The sequence below is a fragment of the Myotis nattereri genome, assembly GCF_964212035.1.
Source record: "Myotis nattereri genome assembly, chromosome: 5".
Lineage (NCBI taxonomy): Eukaryota > Metazoa > Chordata > Mammalia > Chiroptera > Vespertilionidae > Myotis > Myotis nattereri.
Genome location: NC_138080.1, coordinates 16882597 through 16907064, shown reverse-complemented (window position 1 = coordinate 16907064; position 24468 = coordinate 16882597). Strand labels below are relative to the sequence as shown.

The window sequence follows — 24468 nt, the reverse complement described above, 5'->3', positions numbered from 1 at the left end:
TGTTTTTTCTATGAGGAATAACACTGTTATAAACATCCTTTCATATATCTTTTGGTGCACATACATGTACACGGTTCGGATCAGTGTATACACGGGTGTGAAATTGCTGAGTCACAAGGTGTGTGCATGTGGGGCTTCATTACGTGCTGCTGGACAGATGTTTCCCAAAGCACATTGTCCCAACTCACATCGCTTCCAAGCCTGGAGGAGAGTTCCGATTGTCTCACAGCCTCATTACACCTTGATGTTGTCAATCTCTTACATTCTGCCATGATGGTGCATGTGTATTAGTGTCACCTCATGTTTATCATTGTTGATTTTTATATAGCAACTCTATTGAGGTATAATGTACATAGACCATGTACCTGTTTTAAATATACAATCTGATAAATTTTGACAAATGTATACTGAGTAACCATCCCGCCAATCAAGAGATAAAACATTTCATCATCCCAGGAAGCTGTGCCTCCTCACAGTCAATCTTTGTCCCCCACCACTTGTCCGCCCACCCCTGATCTGCTTTCTGTCACCACAGGTCAGCTGTGCTGTTTTAGAACTTGATGCAAACGGGATCATCACAGTATGGGCGCTTTCAGGTCGGGCTTATTTGACTCATGATCAAAGTTTTGAGATCCTGCAGGCTGTGTATGAGCAGTTTGCCCCTTTCTACCACAGAGGAGTATTCCATCATCCTTAGTTCAAAACCAGCTTATCCAGTCTCCCTTTGACAGACATTTGGGTTGTTTCTTGGTTTGGGCTACCGTGAATAAAGCTGCTGTAAACATTTGTGTTCATGTGTTTTTGTGAACATATGTCTTCATTTCTCTTGGATAAATATCTGAGTGGAAATGTTGGGTTATAGGTGAGGTGTATGTTTAACTAGAAAAGAAACAGAACTGTTTCCCAAAGCACTAGTGCCAGTTTGCATTTTATCATCAGTGCAGAAGAGTCCTGGTTATGTCACATCCTCACCAACATCTGGTACTAAAATCTTAGACATCCCAGCACAGGTCAGAGAGAGAGAAACATGAATGTGGGAGGGAAACACTGACCAGCTGCTTCCGGTATATGCCCCCACCAGGGGTCCAACTGGCAACCATCTTGGTGTTTGGGAAGTTACTCCAACCCACTGAGCCACCCGGCTGGAGCTCCTTATATTGTTACATTGCCATTTCCTAAAGTAAAATCGGGCTGAGTATTTTTAAAATATGTTGATTATCCATTTGAATATCTAGTTTTGTGAAGTGCTTGCTATGTCTTTTCCCATTTTTGAATTTTGAGTTGTCTCTCTTTTTACTTATTGAATTTTAGGAGTTTTTATACACCTTGAATACCTTTCTTTTGTTGGTTATATGTTACAAATAGTTTCCATAGGACTTTTTTTTTTTTTTAACAAGACAAATCCCACTGGACTAGAAAACATGCTGAGTCATTTCCATGTACCGGTAAGTGAATGTTTAAAATTAATTCTGTTCTTAGTAGAGGGATTAGACTGCAGGGTTTATTGAGCGATGAAAGAGGCAGGAGAAGGAGGAAGCAGAGTGACCAGAGCTACAGGTTTTGGGTAGAGAAGGGAGCACACATCAGGCTGTAGAGAAAAAGACGTGGGGAGTCAGCATGGCAAGTGTTGAAATCATATGCAGTTGTCGGCAGCTGCCTACACGGGCAGAATCACAGTTGAATTTGGATTTAATGGGAATTAGTGTCGCAACTGATAACAAAATCTGTCATTGGCTTTGTGGTGGTGAGAGGTGTGTCACCTGCCAAATCTGATATAGAACTGAGAGTTTCAGAACTCTAAGAAACTTGGGAAATACCCATACCCCCCCCCCCCCCCCCGCCACACACACACACACACTCATTTTGTAAATGAAACATTAAAATCTAGAGCAGAGTGAGTTGTTCAATATTACAGCATTGGGTCTACACTCAAGACCGATATAATACTTTGAGTGTGAAAAATGAGAACATGCCTTGTTTAGCATCCTGGTAGACTATTTGTGATACTTACCAGAAAACATAATGTGCAGTTCTATCCTCAAGGCACGTTCAGCTGGATTGGGAGGGGATCCACCCCCACAGAATGGCGTGAGGACAACGGAAGGGGGTTTATTCTCAAGTGTAAGTTCAGCGTTTTGATTCAGTCCTGAGAGCTGGGACAGTGACTAGCTTTGATGACTTGTGAAAGTCGTGACAGAATGTTCCCGCCCAGGTTCTTGCCTACGAAAGGGTCTTCTGAGTCAAACATGTTACCGCTTTCCTACATCCAAATATGTACTTGTCTGTTGGTGAGCCACATTCTTGAAGGCCTGCCCTAGTGTGGCTTCGTAGGCCCTCCAACAGCAGTGGGTGCTCGATAAACTCTTGTCCATTGATGGATGGATTGAGCTGGTTCATAATAGCAGCTGGGAAGAGAAAGTGCTCTGGGCTTCAACTCTATTCCCAAGGGCTCCGAGGCCGGGAGCCTCCATCCCGGAACCTGCAGGAGACGAGGATCTGCTGAGACAGGTCATTTTCAAGGAGCATCAATGCCACAGGTCAGCATTCAGGGCACGGGCCCCGCAAATGAGCAGGTTTGCAAGAAAAGCAAATACTGCCTCTGGAGAATAAGCAATAAACATGGAAATTTGTACAGCATCGTATTTTTATTAATGATCATAATAATAGGTGCTGCTTATGGAGCCAATTCTGTTCCTCGCAGACTTTAAGACACTTTATAGTTAACAAAACACATTCATAAGCTTTTCTCATTTCACCCCACAAGCATCCTATGACTTAGGCAGAAGAAACAATGTTTTCATATAACAGATAAAGAAACAGGTAATGATTTTCTTGTATACAAGGCATAGAATTTGGAGGCAGACAGTTATTAAATAGTAATAGCTTCTTAGTTTTTTCATAGTTGAACTCATTTAATACTCATAATTAACATGAGAAATAGGTGTTGTTATTTCCAGATCACAGATAAGAAAATTGAAGCTCAAAAAGCTGATGGATCTATAAGAGCAAGTTTGTGACAAGGCTTGAACTAAACCCCGACCCCTGACTCCCAGAGAACCTGCCCTTCTGATCTGGTGTATCATCATCATCATCATCATCATCATCATCATCATCATCAGTATGATATCTTTCAACTATAGTTTTTTCAGTGGATATAATTCTCGAACTGTGATCCAGGTGTATAGTTTCACAGCTGGGGAGTGGTGCGGGGTTGAGCTTGTGTGTGTCCAGACAAAGAATGGAAAGACGTTCCTGAGTACAGAAGGGAGGATGGTTATGTCAGCGCTCTTGTGGACAAGCCCTGCCTGTCATTCTGTCTCTCTGAGAGTCTCTAATAGAAGTGGTTCTTTTTCTAAAGGGGTAAAGCACCGAAAATGAAGGAGAAACCACACCTCTTGTATGTGGGCCACAGCTGGCACAAAGATGGGCAAATCTCCATCTCTGCCCTGGAGGAGAGACCTCACCCAGGTTGATGAGACCAACACCCTGCCCAGCTTCTGCCCTACTGAGGGCTTCCTGTAGTGCACCCCTAGTGGCCCATGCTTCTCTCTCAGCTTTGCTTTTTTCTTCTCTCAGCTCCCAGCAAACCCCAACCGTCTGTCTTCCACTCAGAGCCCTGCACCTACCGGGCCAACCTGATATATTAATTGGTACCAAGACATTCCTGATCCGTGCTGACGGGTGAGGTGGCTGTGGTGCAGTGGGGGCTGCATGGGGCTGACGGAAGGGTTGCACCCAGCCTCATCACACTGTGTGCTTCCAGCAATGTACCTGGCCTCAAGGTGCATAGCCCCATAAAGCGTCAGTTTCCTCACCCATTATCATGGGGTGAATCATCCCTAAGTCTCAGAGTATTAAGGCACTTTGGAGATGCTGAAGCTGTCTGGCCACAGACAGTATATTTCTGTTTCTTGCACAAGATGACACGTGTAGAGGTGGGCCCGAGGGGCTGGCTGGGCATCTGCAGCCGGCCAGGAGCACCGGAACCCCTGACAGATTTCAGAGAGGGAGCTGGCTATGGGCAGCCTCCTGAGAAGGCAGGATGTGGTGGTCACGCCCATTCCTGAGGGTGAACGCCAGCATTTCACTGAGAAGTTCAGTCCGGGGCTGTCAAACCAGCACTATCCTGCGGGAAGCAAAGGCCCTCCAGGAAGTGAAATGAGTCAGTCCTGAATCAGTCTCTTCTGGGTCCGTGTTTGAGAGAGGGAAAAGAAAGCACAGGTGTACAGCGATGATACAGGGTGGGCCCAAAGGCCGGAGGACTCGTTTCCATCCACCTGTCTGACGGAAGGACCCTGAGGGGAGGAGCTCCGCAGCGTGACCACGCCTTGCTGTGACACTCACAAGAGCACACCTGTGCACTGTGGGCAAACACACACATGTCCAAGCCTGGTGCGTCCCCTGAAAAGGGGACAACAACACCCACCTCCTCCGCTGTGGCAGGGAACTAAATGGGAACAGACATAGAAGTCTGTTGGGCCCACTCGCCAGGGCAAACTCCCCTGCCTTGGGCACAGTCGGGGAGGGAGGACACAGGAAGTGAGATCCCTGGCCTAGCCTTGGGAGATGCAGGGTCCTGCTTCCTGGCTGCCCAGCTCCTGCTCCTTGAGAATTCTCCCCTTGCCAAGTCAGGGAGACTCTAGGCTGATTCATACCTGGCAGGACCCTGTTCCCACAGTGGAAGGTGCCCCTCCCTGACCTCACTCCTGGAGCTCTTTTCCAGCCTGTCCTGATGGCATGGATCTGGGCTTCAGGGGCACCACTCCAGAGAGCACTGGCACCCGGATCCTGGCAGCTGGCACCGGGAAAAGGTGCCTCCAGAGACTGTGGCTCTGGGCTCCAGCTCTGCCACTCGGCAGCTATCTCGGAGGGCAAGGCCCCTGTCGTCTCAAGCTTCAGTTTCTCCACCTGTCAGATGATAGTGAGTTACAGGCTCTCCCAGAATCCCTCCAGCTTTAAAACTCTGACTTCTCAAAGGCCAAACAAAAACAAACCAAACCCTGGAACGGTCAGATTCATCAAAGTGAAAAACTCAGTTATTAGGCATAGACTTTGGCGGGAAGGCAGGAACACTGACACAGTTCTCACACAAAAGCACTGCTTCCATCAACTGCCCTCCCCGTCCCAGCCCTAGCCCCAGCCTCAGCCCCAGCCCACTGCTAAGCTCTCCACTCAGGAAGAGCAGTGCCCCGGCTCTGTGTGGAGGCTGGCTCCGACGGGGCCCAGGTGGAAGGCGCACCTGCTCATTGCATTGCTGAGCCACGGAGCCCCACCTCCCTGCAATGCTAGGACTCTGCGAGCCGCTCTCCCCCACCGATGGCTTTGATGGCCTTTCCAGTGGAGAGACAAACTCCATTCACCTGACAAGGCTCAGTGAGCAATCGGTTTCATCACCACCGTGTTGCACGACTTTGAACAGGTTCCCTTCTGGAACGTCAGTTTTCTCAACACTAAAATGGGTCTCATAGCTCTGCCTGCCTCAAAAGCATTGGTTTGAACGCCAAATAAAAAAAATGCACTTGGGCCCTGGCCGGGTGGCTCAGTTGGTTGGAACATCATCCCGTACACCAAAAGGTGCCAGGTTCAATTCTTAGTGAGAGCACATACCTAGGTATCAAGTTCGATCTCCAGTCAGGGCGCATATGAGAGGTAGCCAATCGATGTTTCTCTCTCTCTCTTTCTCTCCCTTCCCCTTTCTCTCAAATCAACAAGCATGTCCTCGGGTGAGAATTTAAGAAGAAATGCACTTGGAATCCTTCAGTTAGGGCTGAAGTGCCAGGCAAGTGTCCCGTCTCGTCTTTACTATCCCATCAGTATCGAAGGGTTTGCCAGCCTCACTGCCGCCTCTCCCTGCTCCTCTGTTACTTGGGCATTGGCACTGGCTCTGTACGCGGGTGGAGCCCCCTGTGCTTGACAACAAGGGGAGGGGATGGGACGCCTGTGTCCTGAGCGGCCTGGGGGATGAGGCTGTGCCCCAAGGCCTGAGAGAATCGCTGCAGAGATGGTGCTGTCAGGCCCCCAGGGCAGCCCACACAGCCTTCAGTGTGGCTGTACCCGGCACCTGTGCTCCTGGAGGGAGGGTCTGTTGCTTGTCAGGACGGGCCAGAAATGCTGGGAGGCGAAGGCCAAGCCCTCCCTCCACACTGTGTCTGAAATAAACTCTCAGATGGAAAACAATTTGGCTGCCTGACACGGACAAGGAGCCCGACTAACAGATGCCCTCCCTCAGCCTCACCGTGGCGCAAGAACACCAGGCCTCCTTGGGCAGTAACAGGCCGCTTCTCTAGGGATGAGGCTTAATTAGAACACGGGACACCCTGACTGTCTCAATTTAATGCCCTCTGCTCAGAGTTTGCCAAAGCACACACCGTCCTGGGTGCTAACCAGCCCACCTGCAAATCGTGCCCAATGCCCGGGAAGCCCTGAGACTGGAGGTCACAGCCACGGTCCTGAGGCACAGTGTGCACCTGAGACCCACCAAGCCAGCATCCCACAGGGACTGCTCACGGACAGCTTCTGGGAAGGGGAGTGGCACTCGGGGCCTGGGCAAGCCTCGGAGAAACCACCTGGGTCTATGTTGGCGCCGCTGGTAAGGCAGCCCCAGTGTGTTCCATCCAAGAGTTTCCTACAGACACAGCGCTCATGACCATCTCTAGATGCACTGAGTGCATTCGGAGTCATTAGGAACATGACCCTTGAAACCTCTCCTGGTGGAGAGGGCAGGCACCATCCGCAGGCGGATGACTCCTCTCTCCATAGTGCACGCAGGCACCCTGGCCCAGCTGCCTTTGGCGACGCCACGCCAAGACCAAGGTAAGCAGAATGAGCTGCAGCTCTCAGACCTGACCAGGCATTAGACTGAGACTGCTTGCCTTTCCAGAGGGTCCTGTGGGGCCCAGTCTCCTCCTCCATCCTTAGTTGGCACTGCTGCTGAGGGGCCATCACCCACCTCTACACACACACACACACACACACACACACACACACACATGCACGCACCCAGGTTGGTGTAGGGCTGCAGGGGTGAGTATGTTTGGTTGAGGGTCCTTGAGCCCAGACTGTAGGTTGGGGAAGGCCCACATCTGGGTGTCTGGGTAGCATGCTGTTTGGTGGCTAAGACACTCTCCACCCAGGACATCAGAGGATGTGCTGTGGAGGTGGTGCTGGCCAGGGGTGGACTTCCCAGTGCCATCTCTCCCTCCCTCCGTTATTGCCCTCCCTCTTCCCCCCTCCCTTCCTCTCTGCCTCCCTCGCATTGTTTTGCCACCTGCCCTCAGCCTCTAAAACACAGGCTCGCTCTCTCTCTCTGTAACCCCCTAGTCACCCACCCATGCTTCATGCTCTGTGTGGCCAGGGAAAGCCACTGCTCCTCCTGGGAGGACCTTTTTGCTCTGACAGTGATTCGATGACTTCAGATGTATTTTTTAAGTCCTGGAATGGGAACTGGAAAGCCAATGAACCAAGTGCCAACAATCCTGGACGCTCAAAACTCTTCTCTTTTTAGCAGAACCAAGTGGTTTTTCTGGTCAAGGTTTCTTAAAGGATAGACAGATTTTCCTGCAGTGACTGCATGACCGGATGGCAGCTTCCAGGGAGGCTCTAGGCCAGTGATGGCGAACCTGTGACACACGTGTCAGAGGTGACACGCGAACTCATTTTTTGGTTGATTTTTCTTTGTTAAATGGCATTTAAATATATAAAATAAATATCAAAAATATAAGTCTTTGTTTTACTATGGTTGCAAAGATCAAAACATTTCTATATGTGACACGGCACCAGAGTTAAGTTAGGGTTTTTCAAAATGCTGACACGCTGAGCTCAAAAGGTTCGCCATCGCTGCTCTAGGCCCTCGCTCGTCCAGACAGCCTTCTGCAGCTGGAGCTCCTGGGCATCTCTCCATGGTTGCCCCCCATGGGCAGGGTGGGCCTCCTCTCTGCCCCGAGGGGCCCGTGTTGTGTGAGGACACAGCTGAGGAACAGTGCTACTAGCATGTGGCCTCACATGCACCATCCAACTGTGTTCCTCAGCGAGTAGTGGTCCATCTCAGCTGGAGCCGGGCTGAGAGAGGCTGGGCCGGGGGTTGGTGTTTGCTGGCCACAGTGCCGGAGGAGCACCTAGAAAATCCTCTTCATCTGGGCCTGGAGGTGTCACACAACAGGAAATAAGACATCGAGTGAAGCATGGCCATGGTTGGAGGCAGCACCCGGGAGATTCGTGGACGCCGCCTGTCTCCCAGTGGAGGGGTGCTGTGCATCTCTAGTTATCTAATAAAATACACCAGACTCAGGAAAAGCAAAGCTGTTCCAAGAAAGAGAAAGAGTGTGTGTGTGTGGGGGGCATATAACTTAACCCTAGTGGCTACTGTAGAGAGCAGCATTATAACTGTGTCTAGAAGCTTCCTTTCAGCTAAAGCAAAAAGGGTAAAGTGGTGGATTTGTACAGCTTTTACCCCATAGAAGACAAAGCATCTTCAAGAGAGCGGCCAAGACACCTCTCCCCGCAACGGGTGCCGTTGACTAACCAAAGTGTATCATGTAGCACCTTTGGGAGGAGCAATGAGTGGCAGGTGGCTTCTGTCCTCCACTGAGATTGTGGGACAAAGAGGGTAATAGCAGGGGAGCAGGTGTTGGTGTTGACATGTGACCTGGGGGCTGCTAGTGGGGGTGGTGGCCGGGCAGGCAGAGCAGCAGGTAGATGTCCGGTCTGCACACCTTCCCTGGCCTCGCCTCGCCTCGCCTGCCACTGGTGTCAGCCTGCTGGTTCCCAGACTGCACAGAGGGAGGGGGCTGTGTGGGGAGCACAGCCAGGCAGGTTGTGCAGATGCTGGACTGGAACAGCTGCGAGACTTAAGAGAAGCTTAGAGAGAAGTAAACTGGATTTCTATTCCTTATTTGCACCATTAAAATGCTCCTTTAATGTGAAGCCTTTCTGGTGAGTGAAGGGGAAAGGGAACTCCGTGACCGACAAGTAGCGGCCGTAAAACAGGGAACAAAAGGAGGAAACTGCTGAAACAAGTTTCGTTGCTCTCAATGGATGGAGACATCGAGCTGACCTGATGGACGGAGCCAGGCAGCCCTGGCAGCGAAGAGTCTGACACGGGAAAGGAGACGGCAAGGAGAGCAGGAAAGAGGCTTATCTTTTGTCTCAAGAGCATCGCAGAGAGTTACATCCAGGTGCTGAAAATAAAACAGGCGGTAGGATGTCCCTGCTGGGGAAGTGCAGGAACAAAGAAAAAAGACTGAGAACAGGACAGGACAGGACAGGACAGGAGCAGACTTGGCCCATCCCCTGTAATCTGTCTGCGTGCATTCATTCCCCTTGGTCAGCTCTGTGACTGCAGCCACAGGGGCAGGCAGAGGGCAGGAGGGTCTCAGACCACTGGGTGGGAATAAAAGAGACTCATCGCAAATGGATCTGAGAACTGCCTTCCATATTCAATCTCGTTCCCAACACACACACACACACACACACACACACACACACACCCCTTCAAAAAGAAGCAAATGAGTTACAACAGCAAGAGACACTTGAGAGTAAACCTGTCTGGCTGGAGGTACAGAGGAGCATAAATTTTGTGGGACCAAAGAAATGAAGGCACTCGCCCACAGGAACGGTACCGGTTGTTGCATCAGAGGTGACCTGTAGCTACAGAGGCCTATAAATTCCAGTGTTTACAGAGTCCTTCCTCATTTGTGCTGCGGGTAATTAAACTGTGGGCACATCTCATAGACTCCAGGGGCTTCCCTATAAAGACCCCAGGCCACCAGATGGATGCTAGAAAGAGTCTGTCAGAAACACAGGGCGTTGGGCTAGAGAAGGCACCCTTCGCCCACCCTTGGAACCGCTCCCCCAACCTCAGGGTGGGCTTTAGTGCTGGGCTCTCTGCAGAGGCCCCCACAAAACAGGTCGGACAAAGTGCAGCTCGGCTATCCCAGTGCTGCCAGGAGTGGGAGTTTGGAATGGAAATGGACCCTCACATTTCAAACCGGTCTCCTGCTGTGCTCAGAATAAGATCCCAATGCCTGGTGCACACGCCTGGTGCACACGCCTGTGAACGGCCTGGCCTCAGTCTCATTTCAAGGTGAAGCCCCATTATCCCCTCAAAGACCTCTCACAGCCCCATACCTTTGCTAACATCCCTCCTCTGGGAATGCCCTCCCCCACCTCCCCATCCCAGGGAACAGCAGGCCCAGGGCCCCTCCTCTGTGCAGCATGTGCCCATCTGCTCCCTCAGGTTGACTCAGTCTCCCCTTCTGCCAGTTGTGTCCCTTTCCCTCTAAACGGGGGGTGCTAGAGTGCCAGGATTGTAGGGCTCATCTCTGAATTCCCGGTGCCTACAATCATGCCTGGAATATGGAAAGAGATGGATATGAAATGAGTATGAAAGAAAGGACAGATGCTGGGAACACCATCCCTCATCACTGGCAGGAAAGAAGAGGTGGCCCCAGCACTCGGATGGCTCAGGACAGACCTGCTGCCCCAGCCTTCCTCCAGCGCTCACAGCTCTTGCCACTCTCTGCCTGGGGTGGTCAAGACAGAGCCAGGGGGGTTCTTGATTCCTGTGTTCTGTACCTCAGCTACTATGAGGAGGTCAGGGCTCCCAGGTGACCCTCCTCACCCCTTGGATAATAGTCTTCAAACAGCTCTAAAGGCAGAGGGACAGCCCCCTTCACCCTTGACCTCTGTGCCCAGGCACTCCCTGTCACTCATGTCTGCTTTGCTTTTATAGTTCGTATCACTCCCCGAGACTATGCATTTTTAAAATTGATTTTAGAGATGGAGGAAGGGAGAGAGAGAGAGAGAGAGAGAGAGAGAGAGAGAGAGAGAGAGAGATGTTAGAGAGATTCATCTATTGGTTGCCTCCCGTATGTGCCCCAAGACCTTCTGGTGTATGGGATGATGATCCAATCAACTGAGCCACACAGGCCAGGGCAATTCTGTGGACATTTTAAGCCTTTGTTTCCTATTGCTAGAATGTCAGCTCCTCAAAGGCAGAACTCTGACATTTTCTTTACAGCCTCCTCCTCTTCTATGGGAGCAGCCTAATTAAGTGATGTTGAATGAATGAGTGAAGGCAGGTGGTTCTCAGACTGGATATCATTACTGCCAAGGTCACTCTCCCTTCTGGATAAGATCTGTAGCCCCATCTGCATCCCCCTCCCCCAGTGTGAGAACCAGGCCTGAGTCTTGGCAGAAATTAGTTAAAGCTGATAGTATTAATTTGGGCGGGGGGGGGGGGGGGGCGCGGTCATCTAACTATCTTCCTCTTGATTCCTACCTCTTGGTGCCTGCCAACCCCCCTCTCCCAGAGTCCAGGTTCCAGTTCCTTAGCTGCCCTGTGATGGCCCCAGTTCACAGTGCCCAGCACCCTGGGCTGCTTCGGGGCACCAAGCAAACCTGGAGCATCTCATCAGCCTCATCTGACATCACCCCCAGGGGAAGGTGCTGGAGAAACGCCAGTCCTGGGGCACAGCTGGGCCAGCGGTCCCTGCCACCCCCACACTTGGCTGACTTATTTGTACAGCCTGCTTGGGCAAAGGAATGCCATGCCAAGCAGAAGGCCGGAAACTAACAGAACTCAATATTCCCCTGTCTATTATTCCACCACATTATTTAGGGGTCAAAAACTGTAACCATGTTTTTCAACTCAGGTCAATGAGGCAAATCAGACACCTTGCCCAAGGTCACGTGGTTAGTAAGGAGCAGAGCTTCAAGTCCATATGTTTTGGACTCTACAGGCCAGTCGCTGCCATGGAGTCAGGCTGACCTGGGGTGTCGTGAGGAGAAGGAAAGATCATCAATTGCACTTATTTTGGTGCCTCTTTTGAGTATGACTTACTCTGTGAACATCTTGGGAGTTCCATTACTTTGGAGATGTCAACCTGGCTGAAAAGGCCTGGATGTCACTTCTAAGAATCTTGGAAAGGGCCTGAGCCATGATGGAGGGCAAAACCTACCCGTTACATAGATGAAGAAAGTGAGGCCCAAACTGCCCCAGGCAGTGTCCATTCTGGCCCCAGCTGGCCCATAAATGATTGCACCAGGTCCTCATAAATAATGAGAACGATGGCCAGAACTCCAGCCTTCTATTTCCTAGCCGTGTGCCAACCCCTCCCCCCTGCTCTGCTTTTTATGGCCTCGGCACAGCAGAGGGAGATCAGCCACCGGTCTTTCCCGATGTGGCCTTCCCAAGTGGGACTCACTTATCAAATCCTGCACAGATAGAGATCTCCAGAATGTCAGAGGTGGCTAGTCCCCAAGGGAGCCAGGGGCAGCAGACATGGGGGTGAGGGCTGGAGGAGGAGCTGGTGACAGGGGACACTTGCTGGAAAAAGAAGAGGGGCAACCTGAACACAATTGGGGTCCCCTTCAAGACCCGGATGGATTATACCTCCAGAAAGGACCCTTCCTCCTTTCCTAAGAGCTCCCTCACCTTTGAAAGGAGAACATTGAGGTATGGAACACGCCAGGCAAAAGTCTCGCCACCCTGACCCCTTTAACTCCGATAATGTGGCCACAAATCGGGCCACTCAGGAGCCGCCTGGGAGGGAGGTTTGCAGCCCTCCAAGGGAAATCAGCTCTTGGCCCTTTCTGCCTCTTACGCAGACCTGCCCACGTAGAACCTAGACAGCAGAGTAGTTGATTTACGCCTTTAATACTGTGAGCTCCATGGAGCCGCTCTGGAAAACACATTTCGTCATGGGAAGCTGGCACTTTCCTTTCCTTGTCCATCCTCACTGGACATGTGCTTTGATGGCCATTGCCTTTGTGGTTTTCTCTGCTCCTTTTCTGAAAGGTCTACTCTTCTGTCCCCGGCAGGGCCCCCAGCGGGGAGCAAGGTGGCCGGGCGGAAGCTGGGTGGGAAAGGTGAAGAATACTGGTTAAGATTTCCATTTCCCCCAAAGGCATCGTATACATAATAGTGATCACTCTCCCCCACCATGGAAAGAATTACAGCACCCTCAAAGTTTCACCCATTTTAATGTAGCCAAATGAATACACTGTTTTCACACTTGCAAGTAAGCTGAATTGAATTTTACTCAATGTCACTTCCTTTGCAGAAAGTCAAAGGAACTTCACGCTGCTTCTCTGGGTAGGGAAGTTCTTGATAGCAAACTTGCTCTTTGTGGGGAGGGGAAGGGCAATGAAGATTTGTAGACTTATTTGACCCAAGTTCTCCTTAATGATTTCCAGGGCAACAGATAGCAGGATGGCACCCATGGCAGCAGAGTGGCACTACCCGCTCCATAGGTCCCCTGGGTCCCAGTTCATTTTCTTTGCATGAGTTCCACATAGGTTATACATCAAACCGAGCTCTTTGAATTCTTTTAGGCACCTCACTTTCAAGTTGTTTTTTCTTGGTTTGGCTCTATGTATTCCTCTGTGTTTTTTTCTTCCTTTTTCATTTGCTCTTCATTCTTTTCTTAAGATTGGGTGCCCCTCTGACCCTGCCTCGCACACACACACACACACGCACACACACACACACACACACGCACACTCAGCTCCCCCAGCCCAGCCTTTGTGTCCCCCATGCTATTGTTTTCTGCGCATGAAAGCACTTAGTCTAAAGTTGCTGAGTTCACTGTGTCTATTAAACCTGGTGGGGTGGGGAGGGAGGAAAGTTCCACTTACTGTCCCTTCTTTACCAAGGGAGCAGTGTCTCAGCGAAGCTGGGCTTCTTAAGGTGACAGGTCACTGGGTCACAGCCCCCAGACCGACTCACTCTGTGCTCTGGCCTGGTCACCTTGGGAAACCAGCCTGGCCAGATGGACTCCAGGATCTCCGGGGAGCCACGGGATGTTACAGAGAAAGGAGGGCTGTGCAGCATCCCCGCGAGTGAGAGGAGTGGGCAGTTATGGGACAAGGACGGGGTGAGCTTAGGACTCGGAGATGGTCCAAGTAACGCACCAGTCAGGTAACCGGTGCCTGGACCTTCCTGGGCATCTAGCTCCAATGGCTTGAGCCAGTTGTGAGGATGACGGATGATGGACAGAACACAAAGGTGGCCACCGCCCCTTTTCATCTGCGTGTGCCCCTGGTGTGGAGAATGGGTGAGACTAGAAGAACAGTCTTGCCAGGAGTGGCATCTTCAGGGGTGACAGGGCTATGGCAAGCAACTTGCTCTTCTGCGAAGAACCTCTGAGCACATCAAAGGAAAGTGAGACTGCAAAGAAGCCACGGTGATGACTATGCTTTTCCTTCCTTCTCTGTCCCTTTCTCTCTTCAACTCTATTTCTTTGTTTTAAAATGTTTTCATTTATCTATTTTTTATTGATTTTAGAGAGAGAGAAAGGAAGGGAGAGGGATAGACAGAGGAACATCGATGAGAGAGAAACATCGATTAGCTGCCTCCTGCACACCCCCTGCTGGGGATCGAGCCCAAAACCTGCGTATGTGCCCTGCCAGGAAATCAAACCGTGACCTCCTGGTTCATGGATCAACACTCAACCCCTGAGCCACGCCAGCTGGGCAACTCTATCTCCTATAAAGACAGAGCAGTCTCTTCTCTAGCAGGCGCCCTCTCTGCCACCCACCCTCCCATCCCAATCACAGTGACAAATGATGCGTATGGAGCCCCTGCTCAAGGCTTCCTGCTCTTAATGAGAAAAGGGACGGCAGTGCGGGCCAAGCCAGCACTGGGCAGTAGTGTCCTGCAGCTGCCGCCCCGCAGCCCCCCAGTCCCCTGCATCACCGACACCTTCTCACAGCAACCAGCCCGGACCACCTGGATTCTGCTGTCCACCAGACACAGATGCTCCCCAGCCACCCTGCTGTGATTGCTAGTGGAGAAGGAGGTGGGCAGGCACCTGTGACAGCAGCAGGAGGGAGAGCTGGGCTGTTCAGAGGAGTGGACAACAGAGAGAGGGGCCAGGAGGCAGATTGAGGGAAAGGAGAAAGGGGGAGGAAGGAACAGGCTGAAGGAGGCAGATGAGGGAATAGATAAGAAGAAAGGCAGGGACAGGAGAGAGGAAGAGACCGCAGAGAAAGAAGCCGGGGCGTGTGCTGGGATGGGTGTCGATGCACAAATTACATGGAAAGGGAGGAGCAGGAGGGCGATGTGGATCACAGCACAACCTCCAAAGAACCCCTGAGGGACAGTTTCCCCTTTTAAGCTGTCTCTCTGGGGAAGGGCAGAGGCTGTGGGAGAGGAAGACTGCTTACCCATAGCTCCCAGCTAATTGCACTCCAGTTCCTCTCTCCTAGCCTCAAAGAAACAAAGTGCCATTGCTGTTTTGCTCTCACATGGGATCTATCTAATTAAAACAGCGTTGTAAGTAAGCGCCAAGGAGGAGGGGGAGGCATGTCTGTGTGTGTGTGTGTGTGTGTGTGTGTGTGTGTGTGTGTACCCAGGGGCAGCCTCCCAACCCACTCTGCCTTCTTGGGTAGAAAGGTGGATTCTGTTTCTCCGTGGACAAATGCCCCCACTGTTTGCCTCAGTGTGAAAGGGAGAGCGGTTCTGTGGGTGGGGACCGGCAGGGAGCTGCCTGCTGTCTGCTCTGCATGCGGCACACGGTGGCCCGATGCTGCGTGATAATCTGAGGGTGGGTGCCGGCGTTGTGAGCATCTGTGAAGCCACTTTGCTGAGAAATGATCTTTTCCTCCCGCACAGTGGCAAGATGCTCCCCTCGGAGACGCCTCCTGACAGTGGCGATGGGGCTGAGCCTAATGTCCCCCGTCTCCATTGAGCGGGTTATTTATACAATCCTGCGCCCGAGTCAAAGTCATTTTTGTGTGTGATTTTAACTTTGCCGGCTGCTGCGGCTTTTGCAACGAAATAATTACTTTTGTGCCAAGTACTTAGGTAACAAGATAAACAAGAGGCAACATAAACGGAATGTAAATATGGAACCGTGTCTGAAGGGAAAGCAGCCCGGGGAGAGCGAGCCTGGCGTGGTTTCTGCAGCAGGTCAATCCCCAAGGGCCCTCAGTGGGCCTGGGACTCCGCCGGGAAGGGCTTCCGCCCAGATTTCCCTCGGGAAACCTCCGGGGTTGATGGCTGGGGGTGGGTGGGTGGGTGGTGTCAAGGATCAGGACTCGCTTCTTATGGACAAGGGCATGTGCAGACCCCATGCTGTGTTTGGTCCCGGCTTGGACGCTCATTCTCTGAGTGACCTTGAGCAAGTCATTTCTCTTCTCTGTGCTCCATGGACTCTTTCTAACCTGAGGGATGCAGCCGGGTGAGCTCATGGATTCCCCCAAGTCTGTGTCATTCCTACCAAACATTTCCACGACTGAAGAGACTTTGGAACCCATGGGTGAGGAGCAAGGAAATGTGGAATCTAAATCTATAGGCTGATCTGTATGTGGCCAGGCAGCTGTCATTTGATGTCATCTGGAGCAGGCTGAATAGTTGACAATATCCCAGAAGGTGTATCTACCCAGAACTTCTTTTGAATGTGAAAACGTCTTTTGGGTCTTGGCAGGTTCCAGTAAGTTAAGAATCTCAAGATGAGCTGGTCCTGGATTGGGGTGCACCCTGCATGTAATGACAAGTCTTGATAAGAGAAGGGAAGGGAAATTGACACGGACGCAGAGGAGAAGGTCATGCAAAGACAGAGGCCGAGGCTGGACTGATGCTGCCACAAGCCACGAAAGCGGGAGCCCCCAGAAGCTGGGAGAGTCCAGGAAGGCTCTTCCCTGAGCCTTCGGAGGGAGCGAGGCCCTGCTGACACCCTGATTTCTGAGTTCCAGCCTCCAGAGCTGCGAGAGAGCAGATTTTTGTTGTTTTAAGCACCCAATTTGTGGTAATTTATCCCAGCAGCTACAGAAGACTAATATACCTTCCATAAGCCTGAAATGAAGACCCATCTTCTCAGCATGGTCTCCTGCTCTCTCTCACATTTTGGAAGATGAAATCTGTCCACGTGGGTGTAACAAGGAAAAAACAAAGGTGACCTGAGGCAGGAGAACAGGTGGCCTCACCTGGCCAGTGGCTGCCTTAGCAGAGGCGCTGAGGGCTGTGTCACAGAGGAGCTCTGGCTGTGGTCAGGGGGTCTCTGTCACTCTGAGACCTGGATTCCAACCCTCTCACTGTTGTCAGGTAGTGGCTTGACCTGGGACCGGTCACTTCACCTTTTTGGACCTCAAGTTCTTTACATGTAAAGTGGGAGCGTTGGTTGGTGGCTCTCATATCTATCATAGTAACTAATCTGCAATGCCTCACAATTATCCTGAAGTGACATCCAAAAGCAATACCATCTCGATGATATAACCTATCTGTATTTCTAATTAAAAAAATAATTATGTATTAATAGTGCCCTAGCGGAGGGATAAAGAAAAATAATTTATAACAAAGTAAGCTTATTTCAATATGGAAGTGATTGGCCTGTCTATACTGGAAAATACCATAAGGCAGTACCTGAAGGCTTTCCCTGGGCACCAGGTCCCGGCGAAGGCAGGACTGAGCCAGGTGGGCTGCTGTGCTAACTCGAGTAGCATGAAGAACATTCCATCAGTGACATGATTTTCTAAAATGGTGAACAAGGCTTGGAGAACTACATAACACAATCTTTCTTCGATTTACAAGGAACTTGCCTTCCTGGAAAATACAGTATATATTAAAACCATATTTTAAAACATAATATGTTTTATGTCATAAAATGCAGTTACATTCTGGGCCTGAATCATTATAAGCAAGCTTTTCACCTACATGCGTACCCTACAGGACATTCAGAAGTCACTCAGGCAGCACAGTCGGCCTAGGAAGGAAGACCTCCCATACTGCAGATGTCTTGTATTCCCGCTCTCTGCCCTGAATGCCAGGACTACCGCCCCCTCCCCCCTCGCTGCACCCGCCTCATGGCAATGAGTGAAAAATGCCTCCTCATATCTCCAAAGTTCCCCCAAGGGGGCACCAATACCCTTGAGGACCCATGGACTCAATATTCCCTAAGGCCTCACCTGTGCTGGGCCCCAAGTGAGCTCACTGTCTCTGAATCATTACAAATGATACCAGTGACTAAAGTGTCACTCAACAAACATTCACTGAACCGCAGCTTTTGCTCTGCACTGGGCTGAAGCTGGATTAGAGGTAAGACATGCATTTGGGAACCAAACTCCTCTTCATCTCTCCCTCCCTTTCCCTTACTGCCTCCTTTCTCTTTTCTTCCTTCCATAGTTTGTTTCTTTCCTATTTCCCCCCTCCCTTTTCTTCCTTTTTCTTCCCTGCCCCTACTAAATGCTTCCTAGATGCCAGTAGGCACCCACATCAGGCTGGCTAAATAAGAATGGCCAGGGATCAGGGGCAGGTCCAGATTCCTGGCCAGGGCTGCTCACAGGGATCCCACTCCAGAAGGTCTGGGCTTTCACACAAAAGCTCTTCCCAGATAGGACAGGACATGACATACAGGGGCACCTCTGTCAGCTAATTTTAGAGGCTGTTTTGGAGTCTTGTACCTGGAGAATCATTTCAACTAGATCATCCCCCTAAACATGTACACATTAGTCAGCTGAAAAAATATCAAAGAATGCAGCTTGGACACAGAGGGGTATAGAAAGCAGTTCTCTGGGAATGGACATTGGATTGGATTTGGGATCAGGGGGCCTCACTCACCTTGAGCCCACCAGCTCTCAGCAGCCTGATCTCACACACAGGGCTGTTGGTTTATGCCAGCTCACAACAGTTCTGTGGCATTTAATAAGCCACAAAGATCAGCTACCGAAGTGACTTGTATATGATAGTGATTAATAACAAAAAGTAAGATGCATCCAATTCAGCCACGTCTATGAGGGAGGCGGGCGGGAGGAGATGTGGACACATTTTTAACCAGGAGAAAGAGAAAATAGGCAACTTTGGGGGGATGCAGCTGACTTTGGGGTTGCAATTTTGCAGTGATTCCTGGTCCAACGGTGGAGCTGAGAGCTGGGTGGAGAAAGGAGGCTGGAGCATTTGAAAACATGTTTGAGCGTGGCCCACCTGAGCGTGGCTACTTGTCATGCCCTTCACTAGGGCCTGGGAGCTCAGGCAAGTTGTTTAACCTCCTTCATAAACTAAGGATAACGACATCTCTGCTCCAAGACTGTTAGGTGACAGCTGGGATAATAAACACAGCACAGGAGTCTGGTTATGGTTCTGGCAAGTTGCAAATGTCCCATGAATTTTCATTCTGTCATCCCACCAACCTCATTAGCAAAAAGCAGAGTAGTGGGAGGGACAGCACCAAGCCAGGACAGCCCAGGCCTGGGCGGCCGGATGGATAGCTGCCAAGGAGCCTGCAAATAGGGAGGGTTCTGAGACTGACCTTGACCTGGCCTGGATTCTCACAATGTGGACCTAGAGAGCAGGCTGGCAGAGCCAGGCCTCCAGGTAGAGAAAACTCTCCCCTAGTCAAGGCTTCCCCGAGTCTCCACGTGGAAGGGAAGCTGGGAAGAATGTGAGTGGTGTCTTGTGAGGCTCCTGGAAACTTCAGAGCACCTGAGGTCATTGCTTTTCAGTTCCCAACCTGACCCTGGTTTACTCTAAAGCGGAGAGCCCCTCTGAATCCTCTTCACACAGATGATGGATCTAAGTAAAGTGCCTTAAGCTCACCCCAGCCGCAGCTGTCCGAGAACAAAGGAGTTTGGATCAGCAGCCTACATTGATCAACCTGCAAGCGCTTATTGAGTTTCTTCTCGGTGCTTTATCTTCCTAAGAGCAAAGCGGATCATGTCACTGATTCCCTGTCGCCTACTGGATACAGTCTGAGATTCCTTAGTGTGGCTGACAAGTCCCTTCTCTCTGACCACTCTCCCACATGCCAACCTTCAAATGTTGGTCCCCCAATGGGCACACATGTGCCCCATGCCAACATGCCCCACTGCACCATTACACGAGACTTCTCATCACACCCTGAGGAGATCATGCTTCCTCATGCCTCTGCCTCTTTTCTCCCGTTTAACTCCTGATCCTCTTTTTTGTCACCAGGCAGACCTATATCAAACATTACCTGTGTCACACCTGCCCCATCAACTATCAGCAGAGCTGGCCCCCTCCCAACCAGGGATAAGTAATCATTCCTCATTCTTTCTTAGCTCTCCTCCTGTAACTCTGATTAAATACATGTATGTTGGATTTCCACACTCTATCTGCCTGTCTCTGCATCTCCTATCTCCCAGGTCTTTGTCTTCCTGTGCTGTAATTCTGCATTGCTCAGATCTGCCTCCAGGCTTATGATTCAGCATGATCTGTTATGTATTGTTTTCTAATTATTATGTTTTTAATTTCTAGAATACTTTATTTAACCAAACCTGATTGTTTGTAAACAATACTTACTAACCTCACTTTTACTTCTTTAATCATGTTCTATTAGCGCTAGGGCTGCCGTGACAAAATATCACAGACTGGGTGGCTTAAACATCAGGAACTTGTTTGCTCACAGTGTTAGAGGGTGGAAGTCTGAGACCCAGGTGTCAGCTGCTTTGGTTTCTCCCGAGGCCTCTCTCCTTGGCTTGCAGTTGGCTGACTTTGTGCTGAGGCCTCCCATGGCCTGTCCTCTGTGTCCACATTTCCTCTCCTTCAAAGGACACCAGTGAGAGTGGATTAGGACCCATCCACCTGACCTCATCTAATCTTAATTACATGTTTAAAGGCCAAATCTCCAAATACAATCACATTGGGGATTAGGGTTTTCAACATATGAATTCTGGGGGGTTGGGGGGGGGGCACAGTTCAGCATGTAACATTTAACTGTATTTATTTTTGTACTTTGTTTCTTACAGTTATAACTACCATCTGTGCTGGTCTGATTCTATGGGTTGAATGTTTCTGCTGGCTCTTGCTGTTGTCTTATAAAAAGAGTGGTTTCTTGCTGGGAGCACATGTTCTCTGGCACTTACATGTAGGGGTCCTTTGAGGCCCATGTTTAATGGATGTTCCTACAGAAAGTTGCCTTTGCATTTGGCAGACACCTAGGAGCTCTTCTAACTTACGGCCATTTATAACGGAACTTTGAGTCCTGGCTGGAGTAGCTCTGTTGGTCAGAGCATCATCCTAATATGCCAGGGTTGCAGGTTTGATCCTTGGTCAGGGCACATACAAGAATCAATCAACGAATGCATAAATAAGTGGAAGAACAAATGAATGTTTCTCTCTCCTCTCTCTCTTCCTCGCTCTCTCTCTCTTAATCAACCAATAAGAAAAAACAAACAAACAAACAAACAAAAACCAACAACCCTGAACTTTGAGATTGCATTCTGGGTTGTTTGGACTGGTACATGGAGGTTGTGTGAGTTCAGCCCTTACCTTGTTAGAGGGTGGGTTTGTAGTGAGATATCCTCTGAGGAAACTTAATTTTTTATTTCCTCCAGATACAAGGCTAAGAAAGCCCCAAATCACCACCATTATTTCTTCCTGGATGATTCTGTTTTGAAGTGTACCTTCCATGATCAATTGACTCTATCCATGACCTCAGTTCTTCACCCTTCCTGTAAGAGTTTCCTGAGAGTCCAGCAACAAATTACCACCAACTTGGTCCCTGAAAACAACAGAAATATATATTCTCTCAAGGTTCTGGGAGCCAGAAGTCTGAATCCAAGGTGTTGGCAGAGCCATGTTTCTCCAAAGGCTCCAGGGAGGATCCTTCTTTGCCTCTTCCAGCTTCTGGTGCTTCTTGCAGTCCTTGGATGGTGGCCATGTCACTCCAATTTCTGCCTCCATCTTCACATGGCCCATGGCCTTCTTCCATGTGTCTATGTCCTCCATCTTCTTATAAGGATGCCAGTCATTGATATAAGCCCTCTTTTTCCAAATCCAAGATAATCTCACTTTGAGATCCTTAGCTAATTATACTGCAAAGATCCTGTTTCCAAATAAAATATGCTGAGATTCCAGGTGGATGTGAATTTTTGGGGAACACTCTTCAACCCACTACACCTCCCCCTATACATACTTTATGCCATGTCACTTTGTAGTGACCTGTTTCTGACTCATCCTAGCCATGTGACTTTCTTTAAACAATGGGACTTACTCATTATTCCATAAGCAGAGACTTGAAGATCTGCAAGGGCATTTCCACTTGTTCTTGCACTCTCTCACTGCCAGGAGAGGGCCTCACCCCTGGTCTCAAGAAGAGACTGAGAGAATCATAAAGCTGAGCAAAGTCACCCCAATATCCTCATCTAATAGGATCCCAGTGGACAGCAGATGATCTGCACACAGTGAGGGCTCAGCCAAGATTAGCAGGACTACCCGGTGCCAGGGCAGGTGTGTGGGTAAGAAACAATGCTTCTGTGTGCCACTGAGGGGTTGTGGCTCTTTCTCACACAAGTGGTATCTCTCCAAGTGGGTCCCCCTCCCGGAGTCTGGGCTTTCTGATGAGGTCTCCTTTCTGACCTCCACCCCACCCTAGGCTTTGTCTTCTGTCCCTCATGCACCACGAAAGAAAGGATCTGCAGAAGGCCACTCCAGGGAATACCCACCTTCATGGAGTCACACTTTCTTGTCAACTTTGGACTTCCAAGGAATTCCCTTACTTTTCTGATAACCCAAAATGTATGTATATGTGTATATATATATATATATATATATATATATATATATATATATATATATTTCAATCCAGAGTTCTAGGTATGCAGTGGTGGGAGGAGGTCGGTAGACATGGAACTTGCTTGTATAATTACTCATCTGAGTATGTCTACCTCCCCACCAAACTGTGGTCTTCCAAATAGGAGAGACACTGTAAAGTGCTTTGCACTGCTGTCTTTCTCTGTAAGTCCTCCTCTGGGGCAAGCCATTAGCCCCCCACCGAGACAGGATGGTACTGCTGGATCAGGCAGGGGGACCCTCCCTGACATGTGCTGGAAATACCACCTGCTTTTGTGAACACACACGGGGTGTCCTCTTTTGGGAACCTCTCCATCAATTCCATAACCAGGAACGCCCAATGCCTCGGGCCATCGGGGCACAGCCCAAGGGACACATCACTGAAACAGCCTGTTTCATTCCTCATCAGCCAAGTCCATAACCATGATTATTACCTGCCACCACCTCAGAGAGGACGCTTTTCTATTTCAGTTCATGGCACATATTTTCTTCCTTGTACAGGTTTAGTATCTTCATAGCATAGGCACTGGTGTCTTTTCATGCATAAATCTTCTGTAAGTACCAACTGGCTGGGCTCAGTGTGAAAACTACAAGGGGTGATAAGCTCCCCTTTCCAGTTCAAGACCATTTTCTGCACTTTCCTCCTCCTACTTGGCCACCTGAGTCCTCCCTCGCCCCTGCTGCAATGGATCCTGGGAAGTACACACATGATACACCTGGAAGCAGGTGTACTCAGGAAACCCAAAGTATTTACGCTGGGACTCACTGTTGCTGAGTGTTTGCAGCTTTTCCCCAAGGGCTTTCATTGGACATATTCCTGTGGGTCCCCTAGGGCTCAGCCGTCCTTTGGTTAGTAGGAGGCAACAGCCACATTGAAAACTCAGGTCAGGAGGCCTGCAGGGCCCAACACCTTCTTTACCTCCAATTTAATAAATAAGCACGTAGTGAAAGATGAAGTGGTGGGTCATGTGCCTGAGAATAGACCTGAAACCCAATATGAAGAAAAGAAAGGGGGGAAGAAGTGAACATTTAAGGCAAGGGTGGGTGTCTGAACTCTGGTCATATTACTGACTTGTTAGGGTTTTCAGGGTAAGAACAGAAGAGTGGCTATTTGGGAAGAATAAGTATTTCAAGTCAAATCTATGTTTCCCAGCATGCACTGTACCATTCTATGCTTGTCCTTCTGAAAAAGCAGAGGTGGCAAGTTTCCCACTTCAGAAAGTGGTGAGTCAGGTCTGATCAGTGGAAGGTGGTTCACTTTTAAATGACATGTTCCACCCACCTCACTTGAAAAAATTTGCATTCAATAGACTGATATTTATAACCAGAATCCCAAATGATTTACTTATATCAACATGAACAGTCAAGTTTCAGGGGACAGACTGAGATTTTTATTAATTTATGATCAGAAATACAATTTTTAAAGAAGCTGCCTCTATCAGTAGATCACCATGTGGGTCCCAGTCAAAATAATAATAATAATAATCTACACTAATAAAAGAGAAAAATGGTAATTAGCGTACGGCGCTACCCTTTTCATTGGCTAATCAGGGCTATATGCAAATTAACTGCCAACTAAGATGGCAGTTAACTGCCAACAAAGATGGCGGCTAATTTGCATATGTAGGCACAATGCAGGGAGGCGAAAGGGAAAGCAGGAAGAAGCCCCCTGCCACTGACAGTGATCGGAAACCCAGGGGGGAGCTAAGAATTGGGGGGCAGGGCAAAGGCGGCCCCAGGGCCGCCTTTGCCCTGCCCCCCAGCCATGATCGGAGAATCAGGTGCCTTTTCCACCCTGGCCAGTGATAGCAGGATGTAGGGGTAGAGCCAGCGATGGGAGCTGGGCACGGTCGAAGCTGGCAGTCCCGGGAGCTAGGGGTCCTTTGCCTGGGCCTAAAGCGGAGTCCACGATCACGGGGCCGCTGCAGCTGCGGGTCCCCACT

General features: G+C 49.9%; 1 protein-coding gene across 1 annotated transcript in view; it reads right to left on the bottom strand.

Moving 5' to 3' along the window:
• Window positions 1-21682, bottom strand: part of LOC308519345 (uncharacterized protein) — a gene marked incomplete at both ends in the record, with an annotated part of 39163 nt that extends 17481 nt beyond the window's left edge. Inside the window, 2 exons of the mRNA XM_081091314.1 lie at window positions 13912-14038; window positions 21569-21682. Coding sequence (XP_080947440.1) covers window positions 13912-14038; window positions 21569-21682 — 241 coding nt within the window. The remainder of the gene's footprint in view (window positions 1-13911; window positions 14039-21568) is intronic.
• Between the last annotated feature and the right edge of the window lie 2786 nt (window positions 21683-24468).